The 18,881-nt window shown below is 40.0% G+C and overlaps 1 protein-coding gene across 1 annotated transcript in view; it reads left to right on the forward strand.

Annotated features, from left to right (window-relative positions):
• The window catches only part of PRKDC (protein kinase, DNA-activated, catalytic subunit), a 161,058-nt gene extending 142,363 nt beyond the window's left edge, over positions 1-18,695 (forward strand). The window contains exons 74-86 of the mRNA XM_074944407.1: positions 565-776; positions 2,070-2,157; positions 2,840-2,983; positions 5,179-5,380; positions 5,995-6,062; positions 6,477-6,697; positions 7,219-7,311; positions 11,718-11,807; positions 12,783-12,854; positions 12,941-13,142; positions 13,681-13,869; positions 16,532-16,671; positions 18,471-18,695. Coding sequence (XP_074800508.1) covers positions 565-776; positions 2,070-2,157; positions 2,840-2,983; positions 5,179-5,380; positions 5,995-6,062; positions 6,477-6,697; positions 7,219-7,311; positions 11,718-11,807; positions 12,783-12,854; positions 12,941-13,142; positions 13,681-13,869; positions 16,532-16,671; positions 18,471-18,675 — 1,926 coding nt within the window. The 3' untranslated portion in view covers positions 18,676-18,695. The remainder of the gene's footprint in view (positions 1-564; positions 777-2,069; positions 2,158-2,839; positions 2,984-5,178; positions 5,381-5,994; positions 6,063-6,476; positions 6,698-7,218; positions 7,312-11,717; positions 11,808-12,782; positions 12,855-12,940; positions 13,143-13,680; positions 13,870-16,531; positions 16,672-18,470) is intronic.
• The last annotated feature ends 186 nt before the right edge of the window (positions 18,696-18,881 follow it).

Here is an 18,881-nt window from a genome sequence, read left to right on the forward strand (position 1 = left end):
TCATTTAGGGTGTCAACATTTCAAATTCAGTTGAGGCAAAGGGTAGAGCTAAGATGGGGTATGTTGTGATGCTGGAAGGTGTTAATGGCTGCCATCAAACACAGACCTGGTTAAAGCTACTGTGTTGAACCCTACTGATTTTGGGCTAACCAGGTGCCAGGAGCTCTGTGTCCCCCACTTTCTCCTCCTCATTTTCTAGGTTTCCCAAAAATCAATAGGGTTCTGTCCATTGATACCTAGAACGTTGCTTGAAAGTTTGGAGTTGATCAGATGCATCATGCAAATGTTGTTACATCCAACCAGACACAGAAATGCCATCAAGTTGAGTGTAGGGTCTCACTTGGCTCAGCCAATGAGACATAAATGTTTGCAGATAAAAACCTATCAAGAACTGAAAATGATTGCTTCGGCAGGGGACATTCTGTGCAATCTAATTAACGTTGTCTATTTTTCCATGTGTTTCTGCCTGCTGACTTGGAACGCAGAGTAGTTTTGTTTGCTTTTGTTTATAGTCCGGATTTTTAAAGATATATAGAAGGTGAAAACACTGTCTGTGTTTTGCAGATTTCATCAGTTCCCTGCTGGCAGTTCATTGGTTGGATTAGCCAGTTGATGGCAGTGCTTGACAAAGAGGAAGCCGTAGCTGTGCAGCATACTGTAGAAGAGATTGCAAATAACTACCCACAGGCAATTGTCTATCCTTTCCTGATCAGCAGTGAAAACTATTCCTTCAAAGACACTGCAACTGGCCACAAGAACAAGGAGTTTGTAGCAAGGTGGTGTTTGAAATGTTGCTTACAAATCTATAAGATTTTAATAAAAGTGATAGTCTGTGAAAAGCATAGAAAATGGTAGCTAGATTTTGGTATCTACTGTGCTTGGTTCGAAGGCATAGAAAAACGGGTACTTAGGCCAACTTTTCTAATGTGGGTGCCTAAAATTAGGCACCTACATCCATATTTAGGAACTTAAGTAAGTGGCTAGATTATTTTTAGAGGTGCTGAGCACCCACAATCCTTGCTCATGCTTAGCCTCCCACAGCCCTATAAAAATGAACTACAAAACATAAAAATGTTTGCCTTTTCCTGCTCTTTTGAAGTATGAAGTATCAGGTGCAAAATCATAGAGTGAGGATCCTTCCTTGTCTGCTCTGCTCTGCTAGGGTTGAGGGAAATCCACAACTCACTCTCCAATTACATCACTATTCATATCTGCTAATGTTTTCTAAGATCCTTTAGCAAAGAGAGGAAAGTGAGGCCCTGACATTTTTAATCTTTCAAATGTAACAAAATGAGCAAAGACACTTGTTAATTAAAAAATAATTTAACTAATTAAATAAACTATCCTTGTACATCAAAAAGAGCAGTGAGGTGAGTGCCCAGGTTTTCCTTTTGGAAGGCTGCTCTTATTGCATAAAACACACTACTCCCTTATTCTAGGGTCCTCAGCCATCACGGTCTCCCTAGCGTTGCTTTTCACCACCATCTGTTAGTGGGGCAAGAGCTGTTTTAGTTGACTACAATATCATGTAATGCCTAACTTTCTCATATGGGTTATCACACAGCCCTTGTAAAATTGCTATTATTGTATGTGTCCCTTTGTCTTTTCTCATGATTTTTGCATCATATCTTAGTTTGAGACAAGAAGGCAAAGGTCCACACTTCTTGTGCTACTCAGAATAAATAACCCACACGCAGCTTCACTGGCATGTGCTGGATGTATACAGTCTTGTTAATGCTGATTGCTGTACCCACCGGAGAGCTGCCAGTTCAAAATGTTGCTATTTTCACAGCACACTCTTAGCAAATACCAAAAAATAACAAGTTGCAGAGAGAGAGAGATGGACAGATGTAAGTGCATTAGAGGCCAACAAGTGGTTCCGCTGCTGTTCCTCTGCAGCCTGAGAGAGAGAGAGAGAGAATTCCCATCCTCGAGTCCCTCTTGTCCTTGAACCCCATAGAATTATATTTGTTCAGGTTTTACACGTAGAAAGTATTTGTGTGAAGACCGGACAAGAATATGCTGAGGACAGCTTTGTTGCCCAATTCTGATGGTCTGTTCTTTCACAGGATAAAGAGTAAATTAGACAGAGGAGGAGTGATTCAAGATTTTGTTCATGCCCTGGAACAGCTTTCTAATCCAGTGATGCTCTTTAAGGTACAGTAGGACCCCCTCAGCCATCTGGCCTTTGAGAGCGACAATGCAGAGAGGAGCCAGCCAGACTGATGCTGGAGAACAGTTGCAGGGATTGATGGCCACAGATGATGTCATCATAGTGCTTTCTGCAATTTTTACTCTGAACATTCCTATCCCTGTTCTGATCTGATGTTAGCCCCTTCCTCACTAACTCTAACCCTTCTTGCTCCTTCCCTTTAGCACTTCACCTAGCTAATCCCCTCCTAATATAACCTCACTGAAAGGATTTAAATAACAAAACAAAAGCAGAAGATATAGTAGAACTAGCATAATGTTTGCAATCATTGCATTGTTTCTTCTGCTTGTACGATATGCTCCTTAACCCTACTTATGTCTGTCTTGTATATTTAGAGTTTACACTCTTTAGGTTAGGGACTGTCTTATTCTGTCTTTGTACAGTGGCTAGCACAATGGGGCCTTGCACTCAGTTGGCCTCCTGGCACTACTGTAATAAACAAAGTATAAGAAACAGCATTTTACATAGCACTCCTGTAGCTTTCAGCTTGCTCCAAAATGATTATAGCAGACTTTTAAATTCTAAGTCACATAATCAGTAGACCTAATACCATCTGACTGGGTTACAAAAGAGAGTGTGTGTAAATTATTTTCTTCAGTCCTCAGCCCCTTCTCTCTGTATTCACAGGATTGGGTTGAGGACGTCAAAAATGAGTTGGGAAAAACTCAGAGAAATAAAAATAACCTTAAGGAAATGTATGAACGAATGTACAGAAACTTAGGAGATTTACAGGCTCCAGGTCTTGGGTTGTTCAGAAGGAGATTTATTCAGGTATGTATGAAATGCTGTTGGTGTGTAATGGGATGAGAAGGGTATACTGGAAAGTTAAAAGGACAATATCAATCAGATAGGAGGTTCTCGCCCAATCCTGCAGCCCTCATTCGTATGAATGACTGAGTTACGACTGGGCCTTTAATACTTATTAATCGATAACTGTGGTGCTTTAGTTTTGTTACCGTTCAGCTGACACTTCCTGACTGCTCTGCCATGTAGAATGTTCCCACCTGAGGCATTAGTTTACACTTGTTTAGCCATTCCCCTCTGCTTCCATGCCCGTGCATTTGCCTCTGTCCCTACCCAAAGCTTTCTGCCTATGTACTTGTGTGGTACTCTGGCCTCTTATTCCTATCATAATGATTTAGAGGCACCAGATGGACAGTTCATTTGGGGTCTTGTTGATGGCTGTGGCTGTGCCGAGAATCCTGAAATATCTGAGCAGTTAGTGACAAAGAAATGGAGAAGGAAGAGTGAGTGTGTGTGTGTGCTTTTTTTTAATGTTAAACATGCTGATGATTTCCAGCACTGCCTTTTTAGAGAAGCAGTTTCATTCTAATAGGGATTAGTGGATTTGGGTTTGGAATCTGTGGACATTGCAATTAATTATTAGGTCAAGTCCTCTCTACCTTAATTAATTTTCATCAAAACTAAAAATATTCTGATATATTTCAAGAACACACAAAATAAAGGAGGCTTTTTAATGTGCAGCACAACATACATACTACATTGATCTTGTCTTCAGTGGAACTTGTTTTACTTTTGTGCAGCCCTGCCTACTTTTGCCAAGTGACTGTGATACAATAAAAATATCTGTGTTCAGCTCTTTAAATGGGCCTCTCCTCATATAGTATCTCCTATTCAGTGCAGCACTGTGAGTGATAGACACATCTAAATGACCTGGAAGAAAATATGAAACCATCACTTGATAAAGTTTGCAGATGAAACAAAAACTGGGGGAGTGGTCAATAATGAAGAGGACAGGTCACCAATTCAGAGCGATCTAGATCACTTAGTTAACAGGGTGCCAAAAACCCACAAAGCATTTAATATGGCTAAATGTAAGTGTATACATCTGGGAACAAAGAATGTAGGCCATACTTACAGGATGGGGGACTCTGACTCTGAAATAAGATTTGGGGTGGGGTGGGGTGGGGAGGTGGATAATCATCTGAACTTGAGTGCTCTGTGTGACTGTGGCCAAAAGAGCTAATGCAATCCTGTGATACATAAGCAGAAATCTCAAGTAGGAGCAGAGAGGTTATTACCTCTGTATGCGGCACTGGTGTGACCGCTGCTGGAATACTGTGTCCAGTTGTGGTGCCCACAATTCAAGAAGGATGTTGTATCGATACACTCAGGGAGTTCAATCTATTTAGCTTAACAAAGAGAAGGTTAAAGGGTGACTTGATTGCAATGAGGAACAAATATTTAATAATGGGCTCTTCAGTCTAGCAGAGAAAGATATAATATGTTCCAATGGCTGGAAGTTGAAGCTAGACGTTTAGATGGGAAGGAAATAGGGTGTAAATTTTTAACAGTAAGTGTAATTAATCACTGGAATAATTTACCCAGGATTGTGGTGGATTCTCTATCACTGACAATTTTTAAATGAAGGTTGGATGTTTTTCTCCAAGATCTGCTCTGGGAATTATTTTAAGGAAGTTCTATGGCTTGTGCTATACAGGAGGTCAGACTGGATGACCACAGTGGTCCCTTCTGGCCTTAGAATCTATGAATCTAGTAACCAAACAAGAAAGAAAAGTAGACTCGAAGTCAAAAAAAACCTTTCAACTAAAACATAAATGATAGAAAAAATACTCTAACAGTTGTCTGAGCCTCCTTAGAATATTACTCAGATCCTCCATAGTGGGAATTTTTTGTGCTAATCCTCGTTTCACAGTCTCCATGGGAATCAGAATGCAATGCCCTTGACGGCTCATTTTATTTCTTTATTACTATAGGGTGATAGATGTTCATAATGCTTTATAGACAAATAAAATGATAAATTTAAGTTACAGAGGACTTGTCTTAATAATTAATTACTATGTCCAGGGATTCCAAAAATAAATTCCCACTAGAATGAAACTGATTCTCTAAAAATGCAGTGTTGTGCCTCTGAGGCACAGTGTGATCTTGCTATGTATGAAGTGAACTTTAATTCCTTTATTGTAAATTAATTTCAACTTCAGACCTTTGGGAAGGATTTTAACAATCATTTTGGAAAAAGCGGCTCAACGCTGTTAGATATGAAGGCTGATGACTTCAGTAGAATTGCACTCTCTCTCCTTTCAAAAATGAAAGACCAGAAAGAACCTGGAAATCTGAAAGAATGCTCACCTTGGATGAGTGACTTCAAAGCTGAATTCATGAGGAACGAACTGGAGATCCCTGGTATGCTACCATTTCAATACGGATAGTGAACTCTTACAAGAATAGTAGTTACCCTTAAGTTCCAGTCATCTTTAGCTAAGAACAAGAGCCCTCTCAGTTTGATACCTAGTGCGTCCTCTCTGTGGCCCTGTATCCTGCCATTGCAGGCAGATGCACTTGGTAATCAGAGGGATCTTTCCTGTCTCAAACTACCAGGATTCTCCTCTTCTTAAGACTAGATTTAGCTGTATTTACTGCTGTGGTATTTTAAAATGTCTTTGCTTTTAAAAAAATATCATTGAACTTTTATGTTGCTTCTAACCCCTTGATCCCAGCAGGTTTTAAACTAAGATCTAATGGATTTGCATTCTAGTTTGAAAAAGGTCTGCCCTCTGAAAGCAATAAGAGTTCCAAAATCTAATGGCATAGGTGAAAAAATAATACATGTCACTGAATGACCAGATGAAATACTGTGTATGTTTAAATATACACTTTTAAAATTTTAGTTTTCTGCTAGTTTAATAAGATGCAATATTAGGCTGAACATGCATGCCATCATTAACTAACATTTAATTTTTAAATATTTTAATATTTAAATGAAGACTGTATGCCTCTTTGTTTTATTTTTTCTTCAGGTCAGTATGATGGTAAAGGTAAACCATTGCCAGAATACCATGCAAAAATCTCTGGATTTGATGAACGGGTATGCTAACAACTTTAAAGATAATATCCCTTTTGGCTTCTAATGTAAAAACATGGCTCAGTATAGTGTTTTTTGTGGGGAGGGAAGCAGTGCATGAGCAGATATCTAACAGTACACAAAAGATTAATCTTATTAATTAGATGGCCATTATAACATCATCATTAAATACACACTGATATTAGTTTGCAGTGTGTTCCATATGGATAATGGGATATTTTCTGCAGAGGCAATGGATTTATGTACATTTTTCTAAATTAGCAAAAAATAAAGCAGTCTAGCGGTGCAAGAACAACACCACGATCACAGTACACAGGAATGCAGGAGGCCCAGGAGTTTAAGTGATAGTCCTGATGCTACAACATTGCATCCTCTCACCTGTGCCAAACATGTTTTGCTTTTTTCCCTCCCTCCAAGATCAAAGTAATGGCGTCTATCAGGAAACCAAAACGTATAAACATCCGAGGCAGTGATGAGCGGGAACATCCCTTTCTTGTCAAAGGTGGTGAAGATCTCCGGCAGGACCAGCGCATTGAGCAGCTCTTTGATGTCATGAATATTATCCTTTCCCAAGATGCTGCCTGCAGCCAAAGGAACATGCAGATAAAAACTTACAAAGTCATACCCATGACAACCAGGTAGGGACTTCGTGGTCTTGTCATTCAGGGATAAAAATCCTCACCTCAAAAGTCGCATAGCTTTTTTGTGCTGGGAGGTGGGATTTCTTTGTGCCAAATGCTGGTGCAAAAATTTTTGGCACTTGGCTCTGGGAATTTTTATATGATACGAAATTTTTTTTTTCGACTATTTACATGATATTTTTAGATCTTTGTTGAAAGTGCTGTGTCTGGCAATTATTTTTCTGAATATATTTGGGTTTATAATTATAACTTAGCAGTTTATATAAAACTTCCTGCATTTAGACCTCCCAGCACGTCCCAGCGTTGGTTAAATCCTATTATCCTGTTTTAAGGATAAGGAAACTGAGGCACAAGGAAATTTTAGGCTTGCCCAAGACCATGATCTTTACCAGAGTCAGGAACAAAACCTATAGCCTTGTGACCTGTCAAGTGGACCATGCTGCTTTCTGTTTATATTGCTCCTCTTCTTCAGTTAAACTCTGTGGTTTTGTTCCCACCCATGATTTCTTTTGTTTCAGATTAGGGCTGATTGAGTGGTTGGAAAATACCTGTACCTTAAAGAATTTCCTTATGGAAAGCATGTCCGAAGAGGAAAAAGATTACTATCACAGGTGATGCTGGTTTTAACTGTCCACGTGAATAGAAATAACTATTTACTGGGCTCTTTCTGACATTCTGTTTATCAGAACAGAACCTAGATTTAATGGTGTAAAATAAATAAATAAAAAAGTTATTTGTAAGCCAGAAGTCTCTTTAGTACTTCCTGACCCAAATTAGTAATTGGCAGCTATTTAATGAGTACCACTGAACCTGTCATCCATATCCTCCACCCAACTTGTGTAAACATGGAGTTTGCAATCATCTATGATATTACCATCACTATTTCCTCATCAACAGATTATGATTTTACAAGTGAAGGATTTTGATCTCTTGCTTTGAACAAGCAGGAAGTGAACTTAGGTCAGGAAGGCGAGAGAGCTACTTAGAAAACTGTGTGTTCAGCAATGAGTCAGTAATTGAGGATATTGCCTGTAACCACATGAAATACAAGTCTATCAGAGTTTAAAAGAAATGTTGCCTTTGCATGAAGAGTGGATTTTAGAAATACTAGTTTTCGGTCTCCTGGCTGTTGGTTTTCAAAGGAATGAATGTTTGTAGAATCAGATAAATTCTAATTTTTCAATCTCGATTATCTTTGTGAGGCTTTAGAAATAACTTTCACCAACCTGCTTTGTTCCCATTACACAGTTTTTTGTTTAGATTTGTCTAAATATTGGCATGATTCATTTGCAAGCTCTCTTGTTTTTGAGCCAGGGTGTGGAATCAAGTCCAACACCAAGGCTCACATCCAGGTTGACACATCAGTTGCATTACTGGTTGTGTCCTTCAATTGAGACATTTAACTGTGCTCCTTTCTGCCTGTCTTCTGTTTGTACAAAACCAAGTTAACAATCATTTGGCACTTTTCCAATAGAAATAGAGAGCTGTGAAAAGATTCTTTCTCCATTTTCCAAGTGGGTGGTGGAGTAATCACTGAGCATGTGAGAACTACTGTATTTGCCTACAAAGTCTCTGCATTACCAGCACCTAGCTCATTGCTTTGCGATGAGCTTGTACCTTGAGTGAGAAAGGGGTCATGTAGATCCCATTCTGGGTGGTGGGAAAGTTGAGGAGGAGGGACCATGATGTGCAAAAAAAAAAAAAAAAAAAAAAAAGAATTCTAATATGTAGGGTAAGTACATAGAAATGTATGTTTGTGTCTTTGTGAAAACTGTTTTATAATTTAAAACATAAACCTATTTTATTGTTGTAAATACAGTTTATTAATTATTTCCATACTTGGCTGAAGGAACAGCAGCATTCCCAAAGGAAATACTGATGAGAATTCCCACTGGCTAAACTTCAGTTTAAGGGAGAGGGAAAAAACCTAAAATAATTATACAAGGATTTGGAATTTCTTTGCTTTGCGTTCTGCAAAGCAGAGACACCAGGCAGCCTGGATACTAATCTTCTTCTTCTACCCTTAGTCCCATCTGTATGTGTCAGCTCTTCGAGTCTGGCTTTTCCATTCCAGTTTGTCTTGAAACAGTTGCTTGGAAACTCCACAGCTAATCAAATCCTCTTGTGTGACATCCATTCAACTACTTTTGGGTCTTCCAACCCTTCTCTTACCCTCGATTTCTAAATATAACACTGAGTTTCCTATATATTCTTCTGATCATCTTTTCATGCACCCAAACCATACAAGCTTGGATTTCCTCAGCTATTCTATAATTGGTACTACCTTCACACTTCCCCTACTTCATTCATTCCAAACATGGTCCATCCTTGCAACTTCAAGCATCCATCTTAACAGTTTCTTTTCTGCTATATTCCAGATCTGCTCCTGTCTCTTCCTCAGTGCCCAGTGTTTGGAGCCATACAAAAGGGCAGTCCTAATTACCATCTTACAAATCTTAAGTTATTTTTCAATTTGATAGGCGTTTTCCTATTACAGATCATTCTGCTCACTTCTCTCCATTTAGTCCATCCCTTTCCAGTGTTGCTTGTAAGTTTGTCATTGAGTTTACCTTCATCCTGTACTAAATACTTGAACTTCTGTACCTTTGGTAGTGGCTCCCCGTTCCGCCCCCCATACTTAGACTCATTGCCTTCCTGCAAATATACTTCAAATGTACAGGCCATATTTCTGCTGATTTTTTTCATGCCATTTCTTTTAAGTACACACAATTCTATCTCTCTCAATCTTTTTTGCTCTCTCCAATGAACACTACATCATCTGCACAAAGCATGCACTAGGATGCCACTCTGAATGTTTTCTGTAAGTCCATCAAGCACCAACATGAACAAAAAGGGGCTGAGCCTTGATGTATTCCAACTTTTACTAGAATCTGTTCAGTTTCTCCACAGGGCCTTATAATTGGTAACAGCACCCTTGTACACGTCCTGGACAAGTCTGATGTACTCTTCGGGTATCCGTTTCAATCTCGTACAGATCTGAGAGCTGACTTCTCTCAGAACATTGTCTTAAGCCTTCTCAAGATCGATGAATACCATCTGCAGAGTTTTTCTCTTTTCTCTATATTTTTCCACAGGCAGTCTTAATGCAAAAGTAGCATCCATTGTTGACTTGCCTGGCATGACTCCAGCCTGATAGTCACTGACCTTTACTTCTCTTCATAGTCTCTTATCCTAACTTTTCCCCATATCTTCATTGTGTGCATCATACGTTTAACGCTGTCATAGTTGCCACAGTCTTTTATGTCTCTCTTTCTCCTAAATATTGGTACTAGTGTGCTCTTTCTCCAGGCATCAAGCAGCTTCAGTCCTCATGATGAAATTAAACAGTTGTGTCAATATGTTCATGTCTACTTGCCCCAGGGGCTTCCGTACTTCTGCTGGTATGCGGTTGGGGCTGAGATCTTTCTTTTTCATGTTCCTCAATACTTCTGCAACTTCTTCTAGGACTGATGCCACCAGGCCCTGGGTTGGTTTTATATATGGCTTAGTTACTTTGGATTCTTTTCATTCATGAGCCTTGCAAAGTAATTTCTTCACTGTTCCTTAATCTGGTTCTCATTGATTAACGTATTTCCACTTCCATCTTTTAATGACTTTGAAATGAAGGAGGGTGAGAGAGAAATATATAGACTGGCAAAGTCTCACGATAAGAGAACTAAAGACATTGTTGAGGTCAGTCTGGATACTAATACTTTACTAGAAGATTCCATCTGAGAATAACAAAGACCCCCAAACCATTAATTAACCTCAGAATATCCTCTATATCCTAGGAAAAGAAGGGAGGTTGTGTACACATCACTTCATCCTCTACTACAAAGCATTCAGACCTTTGGTGGAACACAGCTGTTTAACAGCGCCCAGCAACATTACACCTGATCTTACAGGAAGAAAAAAAAAAGAAACTGCAGGAGCAATTTAAGCAGGCACAATGGAATTATGTGAATAGGAAATTGGCCAGGGCAGCGAAGGTAGCACTCTTCTCCCTTATGGAAAAATATGATGGGACCTGCATTAAGCTACGAGAGGTCAGGACCTCAGCTTTACATATTTTTTCCAAAGACAGAACCTTCAACTGCACACAGTGCCTCTTAGGGGCCAGCGTGGGTAACAGGTTCAGTAACAGGGATAACTGTGCCTCATACCAACTTCCATCTGAGGGTCTCCAGGCTGTTACAAACCATACATTAGGCATCTAAAGACCCTTATAATAATGGGAAGTATTAGTCTTAACCCCATTTTTTATAGATGGGGGGGGAAACTGATGCACAGAAGTGACCTAACTTGCCCAAGGTCAGACAGGAAGCCCTAGGGTAGGCCTTTGACCACAGTCTTTTCTTCCTCCCAGTACTGAGAAAATGCCACCTACTGAACCACAGCACAATTTCCTACAGCAATTAAGCATTTATTTAAAGGTCTCTTATTCAGATATTGACTTGTCCTGACCCTCCTTACCTTGTTACTATCTATGAGAAGCCCAGAGCAGCACAGCTGCAGATCGTAGACAATTGTTTTAAGGATAGGAGGGCATGGACAATTTGAATCTTTCCACTATATGCTTTCTCTTTACTGTAGTGTAGATTCAGACACTGTATGCTCTCTGTTTAGAACAACCTGGCAAAATTCCCCTTGCTGCAGGTGAATTAAAATACCATTCAGGTTTTTCTTTATTATCAATTAGCATGGTAAAAAGTGGTCAAATAGATTTTTGCATGAGTTACTAAATTTTCAAGACCCTTCTTTTCAAGGCTGCTTTAGGATCAATTTATGCTCTCTCACTTCCTTCTCAAGGCCCTTGCTGTTCCTACAGAGAAAAACAGTTCAACAAAATGCACCAAGTCAAAGAGTCCTGTGGCTGGTGAAGGCCTGTCTCTCATATTTGTTTTGTATGAGCGTGATTGCAAAATATTTGCACTTCACTCTGGTTTACTGTATTTTGTTTTGCATTTTGTGCACACAAAAATGTAGATAAATCACCCATCCTTTTGTTTGTCCGCAGCCGAAAAGGACCTTGTATCATGTACAGTGACTGGCTGTCCAAGATGGCTGGGAAGGAGAAAGGCATTGCACGCTATAAGACTATGTACAGGTAAGTCTCATAGTTACGTACTTTTCAGGAAAACAGTTGGTAAGAAACATCTACAAAATGTTTTTGGTAGAATTTGCTGAATCATCTAAACCAAAATGTTCCAGGGACCGTGTTGATTTTGATGAAATTCTGCCAGAAACCAGGTAGGGTTCCAACAAAATCCTGCCTTGTGTCCTGCCAGCTTTTCCATTCACGTCCTTGACAGCCCATCTAATAGGCTGACACGGAGGAGAGAGCCTAAAAGCCCAGGATTACCAACACCAGCACGCCCCACCAGGTTGTCTGCCCCCAAGCCAGGGCTTACAGTGCAGCTGGGTGGAAAATGGTAACTCTGCTTCACTGAGAACTTCAAAATATTGGACTTTTGTTCCAAACTGGAGCTAAACCAATTTTTTAAAATCTCAAAATCCTCCACAAAATGCAATAGAGTATTCTCTGGCCTGCTCTATTACTGATCCTTGTAGGCAATGAAAGTTAGGTTCTGAGTTACTGATTATGAACGGTTGAAATTGGCATGCTCCTTGAATCATTCCCTGCATCTCTTGCTTTTTAATGGATATTTTTGATCTGTTCTGTGTGTGCTTGCTGAGGGATTTAAATTGCAGAGACACTAATGAGACCTACAGAGGGGATTGTCCAATTGTATTTTTAAGTTTCTGATTGTATTTCTGCATTAACATTGAAGCTTATCCCATTTATTTTATTTTCTCCCTGATTTCCACTGTATTGAAATTGATACATTAGGAGATTTCACTCTGGGAATGGCTGCCTGGAAAAGAGGTATTTTCTGTCTTCCTAGGAACAAACAACATTTTTTCATCTTTTCTCCTCTGAATTTGAGGAAACACTCTTTGTGATTGGTGCAGAGTTAAAGAAAATGTTAGTGCTTTGATGTAAGAACCCAGATTTTCTTAAGTGTTCTATCTTTCCATTGTACGGTTTCAGTAACTGGTGCATTCTGTTGTTAACTTGCAGTAGAGCTAATCGTACAGAAACAGTCCTGTCTTTCAGAAACAGGGAAACCAGCGTTCCAGGAGACCTTTTAAGGTGAGTACACTGTCATTTACTGTGTGTTGTTTACAAAAGCTCTATTCATGTTTGTTTCACAATATCTGACTTCTGTTTTTGTTAAGGAGAGCATTTGTTAAGATGAGTACAGCTCCTGAGGCCTTTCTGTCTCTGCGATCCCATTTTGCCAGCTCTCATGCACTGATGTGCATCAGCCATTGGATTCTTGGTATTGGAGACAGACATCTGTCCAACTTCATGATTAATATGGAGACAGGTGGCATGGTGGGAATAGACTTTGGACATGCATTTGGTTCAGCGACGCAGGTATTTTTCCTCTAATCCTTTTCTGTTGACTGCTCTATTGGGTGTCTTGGGGGCTGGCAGTATCTTAAGTGGATGGTGGTCAATCAATTACTTTATATTTTGTATTGAATTTAATTTAAAAGTATTTTATTTCTGCTGAATTTGATGATTACTCATACTTGACACCATAAATTAAGCAAATGATTCTAGTTAACACTAGAACAGAATCTTTTCCCGAATAACTTGTCTGATGCTAACAGGTTGATAAATTCTACAGTTCTATGCGGAGAGCAAAGTATTTTTTTAATATGGGTATCAGTATTTGATGCTTTTTGAAAATGAGAAGGCCTTGCTCATCCATGCTTTCAAACAGTAGTTATTGACAAATATTCATAGCCATAACTTTTACGCAAGAGCAATCTGGTTTCAGTGGGCTCCAAGTTATTTTCAGTTCAGTAGCCAGCAATGTTTTAAGGTTCACACAAAAGACTTCTTTGTAATCCTTCAGTTTTAAGGTTTCTTAATTCATGGGTTTCACTTTTTCTTTGTTCTTGTGTAGTTTCTACAAGTGCCAGAGTTGATGCCTTTTCGTCTAACTCGCCAGTTCACTAATCTGATGTTGCCAATGAAAGAATCAGGTCTCATTTATAGTGTGATGGTACATTCCCTAAGAGCCTACCGCACAGACCCAGACCTCCTGATCAGCACTATGGACGTGTTTGTAAAAGAACCTTCCTTAGACTGGCAGGTAGATTTTTTTTTTTTTTTTTTTGTTCTTTCCTTTTTGCCTTTCTATTCATGTACAAAGCCTAAAGTTGATTAGTTTTGTCTTTGTTTGATCATTTTTCATGATAGAACAAGGAAGTCTTTCCTAATAGTCAGCTTACATTTCCCTTGTATCTTTATCAGCAGCTTTATTGAGCTAGGGAATAATCTTTCAGAGATACTGGCCAAGTTCTTGCAACATGTAAAATAAGACACCGATCCCTTATAGGGGTGAGAGATGGACTGGATAGAGTGATAGCTTTTATCCATTTCTGATTTGTGTTTAGTTTAATTTCTGTATTGAATAAGTGATCTTGAGATCTTCAAATCTTTATGGTGATTCATGCTATCACCCTATGTAGTATAAATACAGTATTTTCAATTTGTCAAACAGAGCAACTCTTAGTTTCATTTACAACATGCATTTCATACAATGTGCTGTTTATGAAAATACTTCAGAAACCAGTTACTGAATTATAAGTTTGAGTATAAATATTTTCAGACTACCTATAACCATATAGAATTTGCTAAATGGATGTAATTATGTGCAATAAATTATTCCTTAGTTTTAGAGGCAGCAAAATTTTGAGATTTCACTCAAGCAGGTCAAAGTAGAGCTTAAGAAGATGTCTTTTCCTATGTTCAGGTTAGCGTTGTTCATCCGCTATACTGAATCTGCAGAAATACAAATGTTTGTCATATTTTCAGTTGCAAAGTAACTTAAGTCACAGACAGAAGTAAATTTCCCCTAAATATCCTGCCCTCCACTTTCTTTGCAATACAGGTTATTTGCTGACTTGTTCCTGAGGATGTGGGTGGCTGTGAGAATGTAGGAGAGGTTTAGGAGTATGGTTATCTGTCTAAAAAGAAAAGGAGTACTTGTGGCACCTTAGAGACTAACCAATTTATTTGAGCATAAGCTTTCGTGAGCTACAGCTCACTTCATTGGATGCATACTGTGGAAAGTGTAGAAGATCTTTTTATATACACACACAGCATGAAAAAATACCTCCTCCCACCCCACTCTCCTGCTGGTAATCACTTATCTAAAGTGATCACTCTCCTTACAATGTGTATGATAATCAAGGTGGGCCATTTCCAGCACAAATCCAGGTTTTCTCACACCCCCTCCCCCCCCCCCACACAACCAAGAGATAGAGATCTTGTAGGTGTTTGTCTCTGTCTGAGGGGTTGGAGCAAATGCGGTTGTGTCACAGAGCTTGAGGAATTCCACCATGATTTCAACAATTTCCATCCCACCATCAACCTCAGCCTGGTCCAGTCCACACAAGAGATCCACTTCCTGGACACTACAGTGCTAATAAACGATGGTCACATAAACACCACCCAATACCGGAAACCTACTGACCGCTATTCCTACCTACATGCCTCCAGCTTTCACCCTGACCACACCACACGATCCATAGTCTACAGCCAAGCTCTGCGATACAACCGCATTTGCTCCAACCCCTCAGACAGAGACAAACACCTACAAGATCTCTATCAAGCATTCTCACAACTACAATACCTACCTGCGGAAGTGAAGAAACAGATTGATAGAGCCAGAAGAGTTCCCAGAAGTCACCTACTACAGGACAGGCCTAACAAAGAAAATAAGAGAATGCCACTAGCCGTCACCTTCAGCCCCCAACTAAAACCCCTCCAACGCATTATTAGGGATCTACAGCCTATCCTGAAGGATGACCCAACACTCTCACAAATCTTGGGAGACAGGCCAGTCCTTGCCTACAGACAGCCCCCCAACCTGAAGCAAATACTCACCAGCAACCACACACCACACAACAGAACCACTAACCCAGGAACCTATCCTTGCAACAAAGCCCGTTGCCAACTGTGCCCACATATCTATTCAGGGGACACCATCACAGGGCCTAATAACATCAGCCACACTATCAGAGGCTCGTTCACCTGCACATCCACCAATGTGATATATGCCATCATGTGCCAGCAATGCCCCTCTGCCATGTACATTGGTCAAACTGGACAGTCTCTACGTAAAAGAATAAATGGACACAAATCAGATGTCAAGAATTATAACATTCATAAACCAGTCGGAGAACACTTCAATCTCTCTGGTCACTCGATCTCAGACCTAAAGGTCGCAATATTAAAACAAAAAAACTTCAAATCCAGACTCCAGCAAGAAACTGTGGAATTGGAATTCATTTGCAAATTGGATACAATTAACTTAGGCTTGAATAGAGACTGGGGGTGGCTAAGTCATTATGCAAGGTAACCTATTTCCCCTTGTCGTCCCCCCCTCCCGACCTTCCTGTTAAACCCTGGATTTGTGCTGGAAATGGCCCACCTTGATTATCATACACATTGTAAGGAGAGTGATCACTTTAGATAAGCTATTACCAGCAGGAGAGTGGGGTGGGAGAAGGTATTTTTTCATGCTTTTGTGTGTATATAAAAAGATCTTCTACACTTTCCACAGTATGCATCCGATGAAGTGAGCTGTAGCTCACGAAAGCTTATGCTCAAATAAATTGGTTAGTCTCTAAGGTGCCACAAGTACTCCTTTTCTTTTTGCGAATACAGACTAACACGGCTGTTACTCTGAAACCTGTCGTTATCTGTCTAATTTATGATAAATGAAGAAAAATATTTTCTCTCATTAGAATTTTGAATTGAAGCAGTTGAAAAAAGGCGGCACGTGGTCTAAGGAAGTAAACACAGCTGAAATAAACTGGTATCCCTTGCAGAAAGTGAACTATGCCAGAAGAAAGCTGGCAGGTTCCAATCCAGCAGCACTCACCTGGTAAGACAGTCTCTCCCTTGGATTTCCAAGTCCTTTAATAAGAACCTTTGCAGCTGAAAGAGTCAGGGACTTGTTACCTTCAGACTTAATGGGAGAAAAGGAAGACAAGGGGGCAATTTAATCATTTTGCTTCTTGGCAGAGTGAATTGTTTTAGTGTACAAAAGCTGTCTGAATCATCTTACCAGCCAAACTACCCCGTATCTATCTCCTGAGTGTCCTTGTTCCAGCTCAGTTTTCCTTTCTACTCCTGAGCATTTATTTTTCTTGGCAGCATGTGTGGCCACACCATGTAAGCCTAGTTATTTCCCACCCCTCACAAGCTGTTGCTCTTCATAAAGCTTTGCGGGTAGAGGTGGAATTTGAATGGACTCTTTACAAAAAAAACAGTAGTCTAGCAGGAATGTTGAGGCAACTGTAAGGGAGGCATACAAGTAAATTAACTAGTTTAAATTGCCTAGGAATGTGATGGGCTACTGAGATTTAATCAGCTCAGTCAAGATTGGCTCAAGCTAGAAATCACAATATTTTAGTCTTTAAAATTCAATTAACCCCTTCCGTTTAAATTCATTTTGGGTTGGTGCAATGAATGAAAAGCTTGTTTAAAACTATACAAATACTTTAAAAATGGCTGAATAGGAAGGTGCAATTGGTATCATTCAGGAGAGCTGTGACAGCAACAGGTTTGATTGCCTTTAGGTTGCTGAGTGTGACAGAATGAGTGAGCTGTTTTCTGCTCTGGCCTCCACAGGTGAGGCAGACTTTGCAGAAAGCAACTGGCTGCCTTTTTTCAGATGAGCACTTGGCAGGTGAGGGAGGGGAGAAACAGTACAATACAAATAACAGTTTGATTGAGAGGCTTATAGAAATTCTGTATATGTCTATATTGTATCTGGGAACGAGCCTCCCAGACTGGGCCCCCAGACTTGTGGCTTGCTAAAGTAGCTATGCAGATAGTGCTTTAATGGTGCGGCTCAGAAGCCGGGGCAGGGGTGGTTTTCAGAGCCCAAGCTGCTATGTCAAAGCACTGTCTACACAGCTACTTTTAGCACACGAGTGCAAGCCCCATTAACACAAGTCTGTGGACTCAGTCTGGGAATCTCGCTCCCAGATGCAGTGTCGACATACCCTGTGAGATTTTCAAAGACTTGAGCTCAAGCTGAAGATGTTCATGGTAAATGCTCACAGATGAGGGAAGAACCTGAGATCACTCATTTAAGGACCTGATCTTGACTTGCTTAGCACTCTAAACACCTATTGAGTCAAGAACGCTCACTGTGACAGGTTCGGTCACAGAGACCCCCTTGGGACTGTCACCTGATGTGCAGGCCGACGCCTTTGTTTACATGTTAGTTTGAACCGTTTCCCAGGAAAGCTCAGATGTGGATTGGTGTCTCCTAAAGTCTATTGTCAGTTAAGTGTTCCTTGATAGGACTATTCTCAGTAAGTGCCCATTCTCAGAAAGCTGACCAAATACTTCACTGAGGCTACTTAAAATCAAACACATTGAGATACAAGTACATAGCCACTATTCATAACTTCAAATACAAAAATGATACACACATACAGGCAGCATAATCATGACCAGCAAATTACAACCTTTCTATAGACACCTTACCTTGACCTCCTTTGTACAAGATTTAGTCCAACTATAGGATCTTGGTTGCAACAATGATCTATACGTCACAGTTCACGTCAATAACGGCACACTCACTACCTCATAGGATTAGGCCTTAAAGCTCTCATTTAAAAATAAAAAAAACAAGGTCTGGATTTTCAGAGTTTTCTTTTTTTTTTCCAGTGATGAATTACGACTGGGCCATGAGAAATCACCTGCCTACAAGGAATATGTAGCTGTAGCTCAGGGAAGCAGAGATCACAACATCCGAGCCAAAGAACCAGAGGATGGGCTTTTGGAAGAAATCCAAGTGAAATGCCTTATAGATCAAGCAACAGACCCCAATCTCCTTGGCAGAGTTTGGGAAGGATGGGAGCCCTGGATGTGAAAGAAAGGATATAAGGAAATGGAGTGTTCTCTAAGCCAAACCACTACTGTCAAGTTACTGTGTAGTGGGGGAGGAGCATGGATAGAAAAACAATTAATTTGTGTTTTCCACAGTGGTAAGTCTGAACTGATTAAGGGTTGTGATACTGTGGTAGAACTTACTCAAAGATGACAATTATGAACCAATGTCTCTGTACTAGGAACCTG

Source organism: Natator depressus, chromosome 2 (genome assembly GCF_965152275.1).
Source record: "Natator depressus isolate rNatDep1 chromosome 2, rNatDep2.hap1, whole genome shotgun sequence".
In the NCBI taxonomy this organism is placed as follows: domain Eukaryota; kingdom Metazoa; phylum Chordata; order Testudines; family Cheloniidae; genus Natator; species Natator depressus.